This window comes from Mastigoproctus giganteus, chromosome 1 (genome assembly GCF_048544385.1).
Source record: "Mastigoproctus giganteus isolate SK-2022 chromosome 1, ASM4854438v1, whole genome shotgun sequence".
Lineage (NCBI taxonomy): Eukaryota > Metazoa > Arthropoda > Arachnida > Uropygi > Thelyphonidae > Mastigoproctus > Mastigoproctus giganteus.
This window is the reverse complement of record NC_143575.1, coordinates 52,528,925-52,548,252: the sequence shown is the minus strand read 5'-3', so window position 1 is coordinate 52,548,252 and position 19,328 is coordinate 52,528,925. Positions and strand designations below refer to the sequence as shown.

The window sequence follows — 19,328 nt, the reverse complement described above, 5'->3', positions numbered from 1 at the left end:
TTATCTGGAAGGATATAAGGTCCCATGATTTCATTACCGATTATACCAGCCCAGACGTTCATGCTTCACCTTTCTTGAAAATGCATTTCAACGATAATGTGAGGATTTTCAAGTGCCCACCAATGCATATTATGCACAGGCAGTTCCTGCTTTACAAGTTCCCGCGTTTATGAGTTTTTTATCTCATGTATCAACAAAATCGAAAATATGAACATTAATTGCAAAAAATGAATGTTAAACTTCGTAAATATCGCATTTCAAACCATGCCCATAGCTATACAATAATGTACCCTGCTTTACGATATTAATCCATTCCAGAGACACCACCGTATCATGAAAACATCGTAATGTGAATCCAACAACACACTGTTTTTGAGTTATTCGTTCCAAGACCTCGGAATTTGAAATTTTCGCTTTATAACTAAGCTATTTATCTATCCAAAAGGTCATTTTTATAATGTAAATTGTTCTTCAACCCAACAAATCATTAAAATGCACTACACTTTTATCGTTATCATATGTTCTGTTATAAGAATCAATTCTGAACGGCTTTGTGGTATTTTTCTAAAGCACATTTCTGGAGGCCACAACCAGAAAACAATAAAAACAATTTGCACTTTCCAGTTTATTGAGCCTTTCTGTTAATGAAATATATTATAAACAGGCAGTAAACTCGATGTTATTGCTTTGTGAAAAACTGATGGCTGGAATTGTGTGGGTTTTTACATTATTATGGTTAAATGTGTTCCCCTTCACTGCAATCTTCAATCATATAAAAAACATAAAATTTTCAGCATCTTCTCTTCATTCCTTTTTTTTTTTAAGCTTCGCAAAGTTGTTACTCCGCACAAATCATGTTAGTTGCAATCTCACTTGCACGTATCATGTTAGTTAGTTAAAATTTGTGCATGCCGTTCAAAAATGCTTATGCATGCTATCGTGACATTTATAAAGAAAAGAGATCTTGGAAACAAATACCTCTCCTTGTGCAATGAACCAACAACGAGTATCAACCAAACAATGAGTGATCAAGAACTGTGCATTTAGTCAATGATGATGAAGAATAAACATTCTTTAACATTTGTAAATCATAAATAATTTCTTTAAATTATAATTTGCTTGATTTTAAAGGCTATATTTTCATTTCTTAGGACAAATCAATCATTGTTTAAACAAACTATTGAGCTAACTAATTTCATTGTTGAGAATGTAACCCCTGTTTTTTTTGTCTATGGGAAATAAACTCCTGCTTTACGAGTTTTCCCTTTACAAGCATGCGCTAGGAACGAATTAACTCGTAAAGTCAGGAACTTTGAAAATTCCGTGTCGTGTAATTTTGGACTGTCAGTCCATAAAATTTGTGATAAAAATTGTGGATGCATAAGTAACCAATGCCAGAAAGCCATTTGTGGAACAAAATCATGAGCACTTAGTCCTTGCACTCTCTAGACATGAAATGGATGCATCCTGTTCTCACGTAGTACGTGAATAATTGTCAGCCTGCTAATGTTATGCCAAGAAGAAAGATCTTTTGTACTAAGACGAGGATTATTATTGACATCCGTCATGATTTCTTCTTCTGTATGATTAGGCAGTCATCAAAAATGTCTGCAATTTTGATGCAGAGAATGGAACAAACCACAGTTGGACAGCATTTGCTCTACTCTTTGAATGTCTGGATGATGACAATTGGGATATCACTCTCTGTAATAATTTTCTGCAGCAGAAGCATTTCCAGCACATGCTCCTAATGCAAGAAGCATATCTGTGTATTCGCAATTACTGTATCTTGCCATATCAATGGGTTGAAAGAAACTGAAGTGAATACTGATAATAACTAAAATACTAAGACTGATGATAACAAATGATGACATTGTATCATAAACAGGCCAAGTTGTGACACTGTATACAAACAGAAGAGTAAATAGTGGTTTGTATCGAGATCCACTCAACAGTGTCTTAGTCAAGTGCATGCGTATTCAACTAATATTTAAAGTTGATTTTCTCAAAAACGAAGCCTCATATGAAAAAATTTTATTCTGCAATTTCAACTTATTTTTTTATGAAGAATCAGCCTCTTGCCAGTTGTACCATGAATTACAGACCACCCTATATATATATATATATATATATATATATATATATATATATATAATCCAAAAATTAAATAGAGGGATAAAAGGTAAATGTAATAAAAATAAATAAGAAAAAATAGTAGAAAAGCTAACATCAGTGGCAGCAGAAAAGAACAAACCACTACATGTTGAAAAATAAACTTAAATAAAATATATGCCAGTAGCATGGCAAACTAGTAGTGAAAATGATCTTAACCAATAAAATAAAACAGCAAAAATAAAAGTAAAATGGGGGGGGGGAATGAAAAGGAGGGTACTGTTGAAGCAATGTTCCTAATATAATTTAGAAAATATAAGCTAATTCAAAAGAAATTTAGTGACGCCCCCAGATCCATTTCCGAATTATGTGAAATCTCACTAAAGTGGTAGCGGGGACAACCAACAATATGGGACCAAATGAACTGAAAATTTATTTTGGTCACATTCATTTGTAGTTCACTTGGTCACGTATTATTGGTAGTCCACGCTTCCACTTTAGTGAGATTTCACATAATTCGGAAATGGGTGCCGATCTGGGGTCGCCACTAAATTTCTTTTGGATTGGCTTGTATTTTCTAAATTATATTAGGAATGATGCTTCAACAGCACTGACTTTTTATCCCCTCCCCCCCCCATTTTATTTTTATTTTTTTTTGCTATTTTATTTTATTGGTTAAGTTCATTTTCACTCTACTGGTTTGCCATGCTACTGGTATATATATATATATATATATATATATATATATATATATATATATATATATATATGCCAGTTTATATGTATACACCTAATTCTGTTTTTACACGATAGATACGTTCCTGAAAAATACGTGTAAAAAAAATTCGTGTAAAAAAAGACATTGTATTTATGGAAGAAAAGAAGATTGGTTCCGGATCTAAAAAAATCAGTAAAAATAATTTTAAAAAAAACACATAAAATATTCGTTTTAAGCTTATTGTTTTATTTCGACAAAATACACATGTAATAATATGTAATTAAAATGTACTAAAATAAATTTGTATGCATATGAAATGAAAAAAAATTCTTCATGAACAAAAAAAATCTGTTTTACACATAAGATTTTATTCATTTTCACTTTCTGATAATAAACGGCGCATACGTTTGCGTACGACTGGAATATCACTGCCATCACTAGAAATGTTGTGGACATTGTCTTCTTCCTCTATTAATGAAATTCTTTCTGTGATCTCTTCAGCAAAATCAGCACGAGTCTCCTCTGGTGCTGATGTTTCACCGGTTTTACGAACGAATTCAGTTATTAATCATTGTGTTCGTGTTTTGGTTAGGCCGTTATATAATTCTCTGTAAGAGGCTGTCAACAACTTCAGTTCACGTTGAAACTTCCCAGCGCGTTCCTCATTAGGGTCATGTTTGACAAAATGATTACCTAATTTTCTGGCCAGTTCCAGACCTTCTTTTATTAAATCTGCATTTAGAACAGGATCATTTTCTTCATTATCACTACGTTCTGTGGGATAAGGAGTCCCAAGGACAACCTCTAATATTTCATCTTCGCTTAGGGCTTTGTCGGTTAACAATTCATCAATATCTTCAAACGATAGATCATCGAATCCTTCTCCACCAATTTTGTGTGCCATTGTAATGATGTTGGGAAATTCGGTCGTATTAGGGATGATGGGATCTTTGCTTTTTACACATTGTGGCCAAACCGCTTTCCAACACGCATTTAAAGTTGCTGGTTTTAATTCAGTTAACGCTAATCCAACTTGATTGATACAATCCATAATTGAGAATTTCTTCCACACATCAATGACTGTTAGTGTTTCATCATTCAGTTTGTCCAAAACGTGTTGGAATGTTCGTTTTACGTAGTATGTTTTAATTGTCGCAATTATACCTTGGTCTAGCGGTTGTATCAAAGATGTAATATTAGGTGGCAGAAATAAAATTTGTACGTTTGGGTGTTCCAAGACAGGATGGCCGGGTGCATTGTCAAGAATCAGAAGAACTTTAAATTCGAGACCTTTCAAATTCATATAAGGTCTGACTTCTGGGACGAAACATTTGTTGAACCATTCTGTAAAAATAGTAGTGGTCACCCAGGCCTTCTTGTTTGCCATCCAGTGAACAGGCAGTTTATTGATATCTACACCTTTCATTGAACGTGGGTTTAGGGCTCGTTTTACCAGCAGTAGTTTCAACATACGATCTCCTGAAGCGTTGGAGGAAAATAATAAGGTCACACAATCCTTAGCTACCTTAAAACCACCAGCAGTTTTCTGCGATTTGGCTACATACGTTCTGTTCGGCATTCGTTTCCAGAAGAAACCAGTTTCATCTGCATTCCACACTTGATCAGGAGTGTATCCTCCATCTTCAATAATTTTTGCAAGTTCCTGAGGGAATACTTTAGCAGCCGATTCATCTGCAGATGCAGTTTCACCTTTAATTTTTATATTATGAAGAGCATTCCTTTTAAGAAACCCTGTCATCCAACCTGTACTCGCAGAAAATTCATACTTTCTGTTTAACTGAGATGAAGTGCTTGGCTCCTTTTCTTTAATCTGTCTGTAAATTCTTAGTGCTGTTTGTTTGATGGCATTTCCATCTACTGGTACTCTTTTTTGTGACTGATCTTCTATCCATATTACCAGGGCCTTTTCCATTTTTTCCTTGACAATATCTCTTGTATATGATGATGAATTAACACTTACTTTTGTTCCAGAACATACCGACTTCCTAATTGCAGCTTCATTTTTCTTAATATTTCTTACGGTAGCTTCATGTACACCAAAATGCTTCCTACAGACGTAGCCCCTTGTCCAGTTGCAAGACGATCTAAAATTTGAATTTTAAGTTCCAAAGAAATCGCTTTCCTTTTCATTTTGGTAATAGGCGAATTATTCGACATTATATAAGGGCTACCGAAAAATATCTCAGTTATAATTAATAAAAAAAGGTATGAAAATTTTGTAAACTTACAATTTATTGACTATCGGCAAAATTAATAAATTTATATGTGCACAAATTTCACTAAAGATTCTTTCACTTTGAAATATAACTTACTACTACATGTCTGCCGAAGATACAATGCACGAATACGTAGATGTGCACCAAATTCAATAAAAACGTTGACGATTCATAGATACCTAGACGTAAACATTGGTAAGAAAAAGCACGCGTTTCAAAACGCATACGCTAGCTGTTATCCAATCTATTGATGCGTGTAATATAGAAATGATACTAATATGCCACAAATAAAAAAAATTTTCTTAGAATTTAGGGAAAAAAAAATTCATAGAAATCGTGTTAAATCAAAATGACTCGCGTAAAAAGAGAATGAAATATTTATTTTGAATTAGTGTTAAACCAAATTCGTGTAAAAAAAGTTCGTGCAAAAACAGAATTAGGTGTATATATATATATATATATGCCAGTTTATATGTATATATATGCAGAGTAACTGTTTAAGTCGTTATTATGGGATAAAACAACTGTTTAAGTTGTTTTATCCCATATTATGTGGGATAAAAATGGTTCAAAAACCTTTTGATTTAATAGGCATTCAGCAATACTTGATGCCCCGCTCCCCCATTGTAAAATCAACAGTTTACTGTACTAAAACCTTGACACTTATCACAAAATTAGCAAAATTTGTTCAAAACTGTTGAGTGATGACCAAAAGGCTCACTATGCATTAAACTAAATATGAGTGAATTTAAAAAAAAATAAATAAAAAAAAAAAAAAAAAACAGTATGTCAGGAGCAGTCATCAAACATGAAAACAATACTCCTTGTTTATTCCAATGATCAGGGTATCATTTCCTTATCAGTTTATTCAGAATGATCAAATTATAAAACAGGCCTACTATGAAAGAGTTTTTCATTTGACTGAGGAAAAGTCAGAAGATAATGCCACTGGCTGTTTGAAAATAGTAGATGGAAGCTCCATCATGAAAATATTCTTGCACTTTCCAACCAGCTCACAGCTTAAGAGTTCCAGTGATGCTTCCAGAAGTAGCAGAAATATTGGGACACTTACACATCATCAGATGGAAACTACTTTGAAGGAGATCATTTATAAAAATGTTGTACATAATGTTAATTTTTTTTATAAAACAGTCTTAGAAACTTATTTTTTTCCAAACCTTGTACATGTTTACTCACCTCCATAAAATATTATAGGTGCTATCCAAACATGTAGCACTTTCTTTAAGCTCAAGCTGATCTGGAGAAGTAAAACTGAAATTTAAAAAAAAAAAAATGCATACATTTTGCAATCTTTAGCGATCATGATGATTTAACAGCTTAATTATAATTAATCATTCCTCCCCCCAGTCAATTTTCTCTAAATTGTGTGTATTCCATAGTCAGTCTCACTGTTCTAATGGATGAAAAACCAGATTTTTTTTCAGAAGAAATTGAAATGTATGGACACTTAAATTAGCATGTGATATGAATACAGTTGTGAATGTCCAAGTTGTTTACGATTCTGAACATTAGTAAACTGCTAATTAACATTATAAAGCTAACATTTTTGTGTAAACAGTGAAAAATTTCAAATCCGACATCCTTGGATTATAATCCTTGATGGATCTTGAAATCTGTCAGATTTTGGGAGTCATATTATATTCATAAAATATATATATATAGCATTACAGGGCAAAATCCAAACATATATATCCAGAAGGGTGTACAAAGAATTTGATTTTTAAAAGAAAACATGCAAACACAAAAATCAGAATGACCTTTCCATTTTGAATCTCCACATCCTTTTAACCATTCTTTCCTAGTGACATATTAATCGATAAATAAACAATTCAGGATAAATAAAGAGGTATTTCCCAAACTAGAACCATACATACATAATATCTGAACAACAAACAAAACACTTTTAAATATTAACATTTTATTACAGAAATTTTTTTTTTTTTTTTTTTTAAATCAAATAAAAATGAATGAAAGCTACAGAGTCAATATCATTTATTAATATCACAAATCTAAATGTTGTTCAAGTAAATACATTATATCAGTCCAACTTGTTTCTAAAACAAGTTGTACGATCCACAAACTCTTCAGTTCTCCATCACTAATTATTAAGTCACTAATGTTGTTTGTGAATAACGATGGAAAATCTAAGACTGGAAAAATTTCCCAGTGCCATAAAATAACTAAAATCACAGGTAAATATGCCTTAATTCTAAAACAATTGTACCATATGTTACTGAATTTTCACTTCAACAAGGCAGGAGCATGCAAATGATTGATCAATTGGTATTCCTGAGTGTAATGACTACTTTGGTTATAGTGATCTACACCGATGAGCCAAAACAGCTCGTACCTGGCGAGGTGTGGAGGCTACAAGATTTCTAAATGTGTCTTGTGATATCCGGTACCAACATGTAACCAGCAGATCCTTTAACTCCTATAAGGTTCCTGGTTGAGATGCCACAGATCGGAGTTGCTGTTCCAACACAAACCATAGATGCTCGATAGGACTGATGTCTGGGGAATTTGGAAGCCAGGGCAATACCTGGAAGTCTTCCTCATGTTCCGCTAACCAGCCTTGAACATAGGGGAAGACTGTTGCCATGAAAGGGTGTACCTGGTCAGCAATGATCTTTAGGTAGGTGGTAGACGTCAGAGTGCCTGGCACATGGATGACTAGAAATCAGAACATCGCCCAAAGCACGAAACTGCCGCCACCGGCTTTTTTTCGTCCCACAGTGCATCCAGGTGCCATCACTTCCCCAGGTAAATGATACACACATACCCAGCCATCCACATGATGCAACAGGAAACGTGATTCATCAGAGCAGATGACCTTCTTCCAATCACTCAAGGTCCAGTTTCGATGCTTGCATGCCCATTGAAGGCGCTATCACCGGTGAACCGTGGTTAGCATGGGCACTCGGAGCAGCCTGCAGCTACGCAGCCCCATTTTCAGCAGGGTTCAGTGTACTGCATGTTGTGACACATTACTGCCGCTACCAGCATTCCACTTACCAGATAGTTGCACCACAGTGCATTCAGGTGCCATCACTTCCCCAGGTAAATGATACACACATACCTGGCCATCCACATGATGCAACATCACCCTTCTGTTGCCATGTACCATCCAGGAGAGCCTTCGCTCACCTCAAGCATCGATGAGCCGTGGTCGTCCAACACCTCGCCGGCGATTCATGGGGTTCCCCTCCTCGGACCACTTTTGGTAGGTACTAACCAAGGCTGACTGTGAGCATCCCACAAGTCAGGCCATTTCGAATATGCTCTGGCCCAGTCATCTGGCCATTACAATTTGGCCTTTTCAAACTTGCTTAAGTCCGCTATCCTTCCCATCTGAAGAACAAGAGTAACACTGATTAACGGAGTTCAGTATTGGGTGTTTTTTATACAGCATTCCGACCCGCGCACGTGCCGTAGTTCACCAGCAGTTGCTTCGATTCACATAGCGACTCGCTGGTCGTAATGTTTTGGCTCATTGGTGTAGTTCAGTACAAGAAACTATGTGACATTTAAGAAAACACATAAAACAGTGACTGCATTTTACACTTACTCACTGTATAATACAGTCGAAGCTCTTTATAGCAACCCTCAATTTTCCATCACAACACATTATAATATCCTATGTGGATTGGTTATAGGCCAATTTCTCATTAGACTACGTTATTTTACATTCACAGTATAATGACATGGAAAATAAAAGGATTTCTCTATAACAGTGTTTTTCAACCTGTGGTCCTTGAGTTGATTGTATGTGGTCTGTGGGAAGGTTAATTTTATTGTAAGTATAAAATATAATCACAAATATAATTAAAATTGGCAATCAACTGTTTATTTTGTTGTCACAAATCAAAAGGTATCCCTTACATTGTAAGGGATACCTCTTGATTTGCGAGATTGTAAGGGAGGTATTCCTTACAATGTAAGGGATACCTCCTGATTGGAATGCAAGGCTTACATTGTAAGACACTGTGTGTCTCTAGCACACTCTTGGTGAGGCCAAGATTTCATCTGTCACAGTTGATCACCACCTTCTGATTATGTAATATGTATTTGATTTGTTTTTATGTATTCCTAAAGCATATTTTACATTTTCACAAAACTAGTGTGTGAGAATAATAGTTAAAATTTGTAGTGATTATTTGATTGTATATTTTGGGCAAGTTTTTTTTAGTATATTTTTAATTAATAAGTGACATTTTGTTTGAGATTGGAATTATTTATTTTAGGAATTTAATATCAGCCCTATACTCAGTATAGTATACTGAACAACGTGGATAAGTGGCTAAAACAGGATTTTTTTAATGTCAACCCAATGCTAGTTTTTTCATAGATATAAAGAAACCAGGCTCAGTGGTGCATGGTAAGTAAAGAATGCTTGAAGTGGTCCATGAATGATAAAAGGTTGAGAAGCACTGCTCTATAATGACCATAAATTTCTACCTCTTAATCACAATTTTCACTTTCTTATTATAATATTCGTATTTAAAAATGATAGAACGCTTCAAATATATTGAGAAATTGCAGCCTGACCATAAGAAATAATTAAGATTTCCCACGCTCTTTTCTCACAGTGTAGTAATCAAATGAAAATCAGATAGAAGTCAGTTACAGTGTATGTTTATTGGTATGGCTTCAAGAAAGCAGATAGCTTTGCCAATTGCAAAAAATTAGGATTTTGCAAGCTGTAGACAATAGTGTGCATTCTAAGGCTGACATCGGCAAACAGTTCTGCATTCCTAAGAATACTCTGTTTACTATTCTGAAAGATTAGAAAAAGATTGAAAGTTTAAAGAAATCTGCTCCACCAGGTGGAATTCGAACATGAAAGGCAAAGTATGCGGATCTTGAAAAGGTACTTTTAGAATGACTAATGATGATGAGTGCAGAAAAGTTCCCATAGATGGTAATCTTTTAAAAGCTAAGGCAGAATCATGAATGGATATTGAAGAATTTAAAAGTTCAGATGGATGGTTCCAGAAATTTAAGACCCGTCACAGCCCATCTTTAAAAAAGTGTGGCAAAAATGCGTTGATGAGAAAAAGTGATTGCCAACTGCTTCAAACATGCTGGATTTACAGCCTTGAATGATGCAATGTGTGAAGTTTCACATGCTTCTTCCTCTATTAATTGCAAAGAACGGTCTGATAATGGGGAAGAAATATGAGTGTGTACATCATCGCCTAAACTTACAGGAAAACTTAAGCTTCAAAGATTATGCAGAAATGGATGTAGACATTGAATGTTTCAGGATAGCACGAATGAAGAGGAACTCATTGCAGACGGAATGGAATCTTCTGAAATTTTTAGTGATGAAGATGAGGAACCTACTGTGGCTGAATAAGAAGTTTCAGTGAAAGATGTTCATCAAGGATTAGAACTTATATGTTGATTTTTTTTCAAGCACAGCCTAACTGTGAAAGTGAAATAACTGCTATTGTGCACCTTCATAATTCTCATTTAAAACACACTCTACCATTGAAACAGCATATTTTCAAAAAAGTTAATACTCAAACACCAGCCAAGTAATTAAATATTTTAATAAAATAAAATAAAATAAAATAAGATGATACAGTAAACTGGACTATTACAATAAGTACTAAAAGAAATAAAATCAGTTAAAACAGTTAAAAACTAACAATGCTAAAATCGTTAAAATAAACTAAAATACTGGAAATCCGAAGCTTTCGGAGACAGCTTGTGGCGGAACACTTTTGGGAGAAGCAGCATCGGATCTCCCCTGATTGGTTGGTTGGTTTGGTTTTTAATGGCGCATTGGCAGCTAAGGCCATAATGCGCCAAGACAAGATCTCCCCTGAGGATCAATGACCGTGCGCATGGGTTCTGGGAACGCAAGTGGCTCGAGAGCTTGCGAATTGGTTCATCCTGTCATACTATTAACAGGGACAGGGGTGTACGATTACACCCCTGTAATTGAAAGAATTGAAATTGAAAATTGAAAGAATTTACAAGTGGTGTCACCTATGCCAAGACTTGACTTTGGAACAGTGGTAAAAGATCATGTGGTCTGACGAGTCTCAATTTACTCTTTTTTGCAACAATGGTAGGGTGAAAGTGTGGAGTGAAAGTGAACCTCATGAAGCCATACATCCAGACTATGGCTCGAGAGCTTGCGAATTGGTTCATCCTGTCATACTATTAACAGGGACAGGGGTGTACGATTACACCCCTGTAATTGAAAGAATTGAAATTGAAAAAATTTACAAGTGGTGTCACCTATGCCAAGACTTGACTTTGGAACAGTGGTAAAAGATCATGTGGTCTGACGAGTCTCAATTTACTCTTTTTTGCAACAATGGTAGGGTGAAAGTGTGGAGTGAAAGTGAACCTCATGAAGCCATACATCCAGACTATGTTACATCCACTACTTAAGGAGGTGGTACCATAGTATGGGGTATGTTCTGTCGATATAGACTGGGTCTACTCGTATCATTAGAAGGTCTTATTTTTATCCAGATTGCAATTGATTCTTTCAAGATGACATTGCAACTATTCACTGTGCAAAAACTGTATCTGAATGATTCACTTAACATTCCCAAAAATTTTCAACATCTGCCCTAGCAGCCTAATTCTCCAGATCTGAATCCCACTGACAATATTTGGCATATGGTGGAAAGGGCAGTTTGGATTCACAGCTCTCTACCAAGACCACAACAAGAGCTAATAAATATCCAGATGGAAGAATAGTCAACTCTGGAGCTAGACTCAAGCTAACACTTAGCGGATTCTATGCCACAACACGTACCAGTTGTAATTTGGGCAAGAGGTGGCCATAATAGATACTGAATAAAGGTTTCTAATTTTTTGTCAGCAAATGTAGTTCAGGTCGAAATAATTGATTTGGTACAGTGCACAGCAAGGTAGGTATGAAATAAGCAATTTGGTACTTATGGAGTCCAAAGTGGAAATACTTTTTTCTTTTTTTTTCTTTTTTTGGGACCATTTGGCATAAATGTGCATGATTATAAACATCTATCTACATAAAAGATAAACCAATTTTATTTTTTAATGAGTTAATTAACTATGAAATTTACTGAAGGTGACCACAATGTGCCATAGATATAATAACAGGGACATTATTATATCCAAGGCAATTATTATTTATAATGTTCTTTTCATCATTTCAACTACTTTAAATTAGTTACATTTTCTATAGCTTCTGTTTAGTACTGTGCATGCCTCTCAAGGGTTTATTCATATTAATAAATTAGTAAATTTAATATATAGTATCTAAAATAAAAATTACCTCCTACAAGTGCCATCCACCTTATTAATCACAAGACATTTAAAAGAGGAAACCTGTTCTGAAGTATTGGAAATTATACCTGTAAAAAGTAAACCTACATTATAAAACCTCAATAAATTTTGAAAAATTGTCTAGAACCATATTTAATACATAACCAACAGAAAAACCTGCTGAAATCAACTGAAATTATGAAAATAATGTTGTGTAATATATACAGTCAATTTCCTATTTACTATCTGAATTCAGTTTTATTTGGCTCTACGGTACTGATATTTAAACTAGAATCATCCTAGTATTTAACTTTATTCACAAAATATTTTTCACTGTATAATTCACCAAAAGAAACAAACATATGGTGATAAATCATTCCATTGACCAGGTGAGTTGAAAATTGTACATATTATGTTTATAAATTAAGTCTAGTCAAAGGCCAGGTTTCCCATTAGTGAGATTAAAAAGTTGGGATCTGAACCTGGATCATTCCAACAAAGTCATGAGCATTAGCAGAGGCATATGATACAAGAATGCAAGCTTATATAGCATCAGCCCAAGAAGAAGAAGGAGGAGGAGAGAAAAAGAAGAAAAAAAAACTTTCCCATTTCACCCATCCATTCACTCCACGTTTTTCTAGTTCTGGCTTGAATTTATTTAAGCTATCAACTTCTACAACAGATGGAAGTTTGTTCCAGCAATCAACCACCAGCTGGTTAAAGGCAAATTTCCACACATCTATTCTACAACTGTCTTTCCTCAATTTGAATTTATGTCCGCTCAGGCGTTTAATCTGGGCAAGAGGAAGAATCCCATTAGCATTGAGCTTGCTCAAACCATTCAAGGCCTTATACACCTTTATCAGATTACCTCATAGGTGCCTAGTCTCCAGACACTGCAATTTGAAGAACTTAAGCCTTTCTTCATAAGAGCACCCTCTGTTCCATTTACCAATCTCGTTGCCCTTCTCTGTAATTGTTCCAGCATCTCTACATCCTTCCTAAAATGAGGTCTCCAACCTGTATACAGTACTTAAGCTGTGGCCTGACCATTTCCTTATTACAAGGGGATAATCACCTTCTTATCCTTGAAAAATCTTATCTTATCCTTATCTAGAAAAATACCTGTATATCATTGATAAGACACCATGAGCTACTCTTGTAGACTGTCTGCACTGCTCAGAAAACTTCATATCTGACTGTACAATTACCCACAATTTTTAATTCTCTACCACCCTGAGTGTAGTACCACACAGTTGATACGTTACTTTAGGGTTCCTGCTACCCATATGCAGTACTTTACATTTGTCAACGTTAAACTTCAGTTGCCACCTCTCATCCCAACTGCTCAACTTTTCTAGATCCTGTTGAAGTAGCAAAGTGACATTAATGTCATTAACAACCCTGCCAACCTTCATATATCGTCTGCAAACTTGGACATTAAGCCTGTTATACCCTCATCAATATCATTAATAAATACAGAAAACAACAATGGACCCAACACCAAACCCTGGGGGACTCCACTAATAACATTAGTCCATGAAGAGCAGGGCCCACTGATTATCACTCTCTGTCTTCTCCCACTCAACCATCCCTTTATCCATAGCAACAATTTGTCTTTAATGTCATACTGCTCCAATTTGTACAGTAGTCTTCCATGTGCAACAGTATCAAAAGTTTCCCTAAAATTCATATATATATAATCAAAATTATTTTTTGCATCCAGTTCCTTTGTGACAACATCACAGTATCCAATCCTTTAACATAACTGGATAGATCTCATCCATCGCAGGTGCCTTTTATATGTTTAACTTCAACAATTTCTCCTCCACTTTGCTCTCAGTTATTACAAAATCATTTAGCTCCCTGCCAGAGTTTGATAAACTTCTGGCATTTTCCTCCCTGAATAACTCATGTGTGAATGTAGATGCAAAATACTCATGCAGTTTGTCAGCTACCTCAGCAAGATCATCAACAGTCGAACCATCAATATCGAATGGACCAACCTGATTCATCCCCTTCCTTCTGAAGTTTACATAAGTAAAGAACTCTTTGCTGTTTTACTGTGCATCCTTTGCCAAAAATGTCTCATAATCTGCCTTTACGTGTCTAACCTCCTTTGTGATTTGATTATAAACTAATTTATATCTACCATAGGCTTCTGTGTCACCTGATAATTTATATGCATCCCATGCATTTGTCTTCTCCACCACAATTCTCATTAGTTGAATGAATATTTAGGTGAGGGAGAACAAAAAACCATAGTCAGTATTAAAGTGTAGTGTGAAATAGAAGCTTTTGTAAAAAGAATGCCTAATTGGACTTTTATTTATAGAAGAAATTTCGCAAATTTAGTCTCAAAAGACAATCTTTCTCTCTTTGTCTCTTATTTTATAGTAATGCTGCTGCTAATTATAAATACAAACCAGTGCTGGCATATAATGCAGAAAGTCTAAAAAATTTATTCCAAAAGAAATTTCTTCTATAAAGTCTGAAAAGAGGAATTTTCACCCTTTTCCTTTCCAGCACCCAAATAAAGAGATGCTGATTACTAACACACTATATCATGACTGAATAATGGTTTGAACAAAGCTTTGTCTCTAAGTTAAAGGATACCTAAAAGAGAAGAATTTATTGTTCATGATGCTTCTTCTCATAAGTTTTTTTTTCAATTTTTATTATTTATGTTATAAAAATGTTAAAGTTATGTTCCCTTACAAATACAATTCCACTTTTACGGCCTATGGACCAAACAATCATTGCAGCCTTTTCAATGCCACTATTTAAATTACTTCCAGTTCAGAAGCCTGGGCTGCTAAAGTCAAGAATTCAACACAGATGATTATGTGTGGAAGCTATCACTTCTAGAAAATGCTGAAGAAACTTTTAAACATTCAAATTCTGTTAGAAATGGTGAGTCATGAAAGAAGAACAGGTCGAAAAGTGGATGTGAATACTGAAGAACTAGAGAAAGGCAACGAGGTTCAGCACATTCCAAAATTAACAACACATAAAGTATCACTTTCTCAGAGGTTATGTAGGAAGATCCTTACTTTCAAAAGTTTATGCAAATTTAGAGTACTGATGATACACATCCTATGTGTATATCTATAAAAACAAAGTTAAAAAACAAAGGTAAACTAAATAAGATTTCCTCAACCTATCATGCAATTTCCTCGACCTATCATGCACAGGGGACACCAGGTCCCCTGTCCCCAGACTCCCAAATTTGGCCACGCAGAGGCAAGCCAGAGTCCACTTTCTACCTGAGTCTATTTAACAGTCAGTAACAATATAGTACCCCACATTGAAATAGACTCTTACTGGGAGCCACAAGGTATTCAAGAGAGAAAAGAGGGGAAATAGAAGAAGTATTGGATGGGGGAAGGAAAGTAGAGAAAAAACAAAGGGATGATAGGAGAAGGCATCCCCGGAAAAGTATTAAAAGTTAAGATTACAGAAATAAATAAATAAGTGGACCAAACTAACATATTTCTGTAAGGCTAGCAATGGTTTTCATACAACAAATAACTAATTATGCATAATTTACAAGGCCATCATTCATGACACTTCTCACAGCTTAGAGAAGAAAACAAATATCTTATAAAGAACTGACTAATGCATCCAAACATTTGAGATCTAAGAACAGAGGAAACTGTTACTCATATACTCTCACACTATGAGAGAAAAATAATTAATGACCTACAATTGGTCAAACGTACAACCCAAATACCACTCACAATTTACAAAAGAACTCAGTCAATTAAGTAATTGTTATCAGCAATTGTTCAATTTATATCTTGAGGAAATGAAGAAAAGAATTACAGAATAAGAATCAACACCAACTTAATACTTATTTGGTGTTTACATGAATTGAAAAGGCAAAGTAATGTTTACATAACATCTATTTGAAAGCTAAAGTCAAAGAGTTCTAATAAAAAGAAAGTACAACGAGCAAAATAGTAGAACTCAACTGCCCTCAGACTGGAGAAGATAGCAGACAGTATTCACATGCAGTTCACTTTACAGAAAGTATACTCAATCTGTTAGCACACTAAAGTTCTATTTAACAGTCAGTAACAATATAGTACCCCGCATTGAAATAGCAATGTCCAGGTAACAAAACTGACAGATTTATATCAGAACCCAAACAGCAAAGTATAAAAAATTTACATATTTACAGATCAGTTCACCACTCCTGGAGGAACCACAAAATATTAATAGTTTACCCATTTAAAATACTAACACTTTAACACTCTAATCATTTCCTAACACTTCAGTATTAACAATGTTTCCTTCTCTTGAATAATTTATCTGTAAAAGTAGATAATGCCATAAAGTTTTCCTTATTCTCAAGAAACCTAGCAATATTATCTGAGTCATGAATACCAGTTAAAAGCTGTAAGTCATTTCTAAGGTCTAATGTCTAGATATGCATAGCAATCAAATATCAGGTGCTCCACCATTTCTGGAGCACCACAATGACAAAGTGGAGAGTTAGCTAAGCCCAAAGCAAATAGTTTACTATTCAGGCTCCCATTTCCTTTTATTAAAAAAAGTAATGTTTAATCCAGGGTTAAACCAATTAAGTTGTTTATCATACTCTGAAACAGTTGGTATAAATTTATTTGTAACTCTGCCAAGTTCAGAGATAGACCAATTTTGTTGCCCCTCAAGAATTCATTTTTGAGTCTATTTACATCATCCTTCTCTTGTAACCCTAAATCATAAGTAAAATTCCCCAACCCAGTAGGGAGATCTCTCCTACAATGATACATTAAATACTAAAGCATCACTTCATATTGGATCAGGATCCTAAGGCAAAGAACCTGAAGTGCAATGGTGGATAATGCTTTGCAAAATCTAGAAAGAGCCAGTAAAAAGAAGCATTGAACTTCCTGAACAATATACTTTTTAATAATGCAATGATTCACTCTAAAACCCCAAAGCCTGAAATGCAATGGTGGATACTGTTTTGCAAGATCTAGAAAGAGCCAGTAAAAAGAAGCATTGAACTTCCTGAACAATATACTTTTTAATAATGCAATGATTCACTCTAAAACCCCAAACTCCAGAGGCATAACACACTATTGGTATAAAGATGCAAGAATAGTATAATTTAAGTGTGGAGGGCATAATGCCCCAGATGTTTTTAGTAATCTTAATGACCTTGCTTGTCAAAACCTTAATTTTCTGTAAAATAAACTTTGCATGGTGTATAAAACTAAAACGATCAACAAGCATTAAGCCTAAGTACTTGTAAGTTCTAGTTATTTTAATTGCCTTTCCATTTAATTTAATATTTGGGGGATGATTTAGATTAAGGTAGCCTTTAAGTAACATTTGTTTAGTTTTACTAATAGAGATTTGTAACTTGTGCATTTTACACCAACAATTTAGATCATCCAGCATCTCTTTACCCCTATTCACAGAAAATTGACACGATGAGGCCATCGGCATAAGCAACTTTTACTGATCCACAGAGAGCCACCCATCAAGGACCATGTTCCAACAGGCAGGTGCCAGGACTGATCCCCGAGGGTAGCCTCTAGTTATGGGTCTGGAAACCAAACAAAAACCTGAGGAACCAAAATACTATGGTTGCAAAAGATGATAAATGGGAGCTGAAACCCCCAGCCTCCAGGAACCTCTCCACAATGCTTTGTCACCAAAGTGGCAAAAGCCCCTTTGAAGTCCACGAAAAGGCTGAGGACCTATTTGGAATTTGAAGTTTTCACAGAATTCATGGTAAAATATATAGCGTCAACTGCAGACTTACCTTCGGTAAATCCAAATTGATTTTTAGCATTCAATCCTTTAGCCAAGCAATATTTTTGAAATCTTAACACTATTCATTTTTCTAAGACTTTTCCAAGAAATGGCAACAAAACAGCAAAGTAGTTCGCTAGAAGATTATCAATACTCTTTAGTAATAATTTTAATCTCGTCTGTTTCACGGGGTCAGAAAAACACCCTCATTGAGGCAAGTATTTAGTAATTTTATAACGATTTGGGGAGTTGCTTTCTACACCCTCTTTAAAACAGCAACTTCCAACAAATCTATACCTGGACAATTGCCATCTTTCATAGATAGAATGGCATCCTCTATTTCAAGTTGAGTGAATGGATCCTCATAGCTATTATCAAGATATGTCAGATACTGAAATCTAAGATTAGACTGTTCAGTACTTTCCAGGACGGTTATATCTTGATGAATAATTCCATCAAGGATAGTGTTTATAGACTCACTCCAATTTAATGTTTCTCTATGATACTGGGTAAGTATAGAAGAAAATGTGTCTTCTGGATGAATTTTCACAGCAACTAACTTATAGGCCAGGGTTCTTCATTAAAAGTTGACTGGATCGACCGGTCCCAAGCCACATGTTTTTCTTTATGTATTGCATTAAAATAAGTTTTGCAAGCAGTTTTATCTATCCTCCAGTCTTTCAATCTCATTTTGGGGCCTGTTGCCTCTTTTGGCATGTTAAATTTCTTTGTGCAGTTTTTAGGTTTTTCAGCATGGTGGAAAGACTTTGCATCCACCAAGGAACAAAGTTCTTTTTCCGTTTCTTCTTTTTAAAGTAGCCTCACAAACACAATATATCAATTTTTGTATCTCTATCTCCTGTTCATTAGCTTCCAGTTTTCCTATATGCTCAATATTCTCAGGAGTAACATGTTCGAGAAGTTTTACTTTGAAAACGTCCCAGTCTGCATCCTTGGTCCTAAACCAAGGAAAATCAAAGGAGCATCTCAAACTATGTGGATCAGTATAGATATCAATGTTAAAAGTTATCACATTATGATCACCTGAACACCACGGCATATGTACCATGCAGTTGCTAATACACCTTCCAAAAGTGGAGTTTGAGAAGGTGATGTGAATAAAAGACTGTCCCTATGTGGACAATAAAGTAGGCAGAAGGCCAGGTGTGTTCCACAATGTAAGATTTTTTTGTATGAAT

General features: G+C 35.0%; 1 protein-coding gene across 4 annotated transcripts in view; it reads right to left on the bottom strand.

The window, feature by feature from the left end:
* The window catches only part of hiw (MYC binding protein highwire), a 1,043,263-nt gene that overhangs the window by 708,901 nt on the left and 315,034 nt on the right, over nt 1–19,328 (bottom strand). For all 4 annotated transcript variants that reach the window (XM_090372846.1, XM_090372865.1, XM_090372875.1 and 1 more), the window contains exons 23-24: nt 12,371–12,449; nt 6,265–6,339 (exon numbers count right to left, since the gene is read on the bottom strand). In XM_090372846.1, the coding sequence (XP_090228972.1) occupies nt 6,265–6,339; nt 12,371–12,449 (154 nt within the window). The remainder of the gene's footprint in view (nt 1–6,264; nt 6,340–12,370; nt 12,450–19,328) is intronic.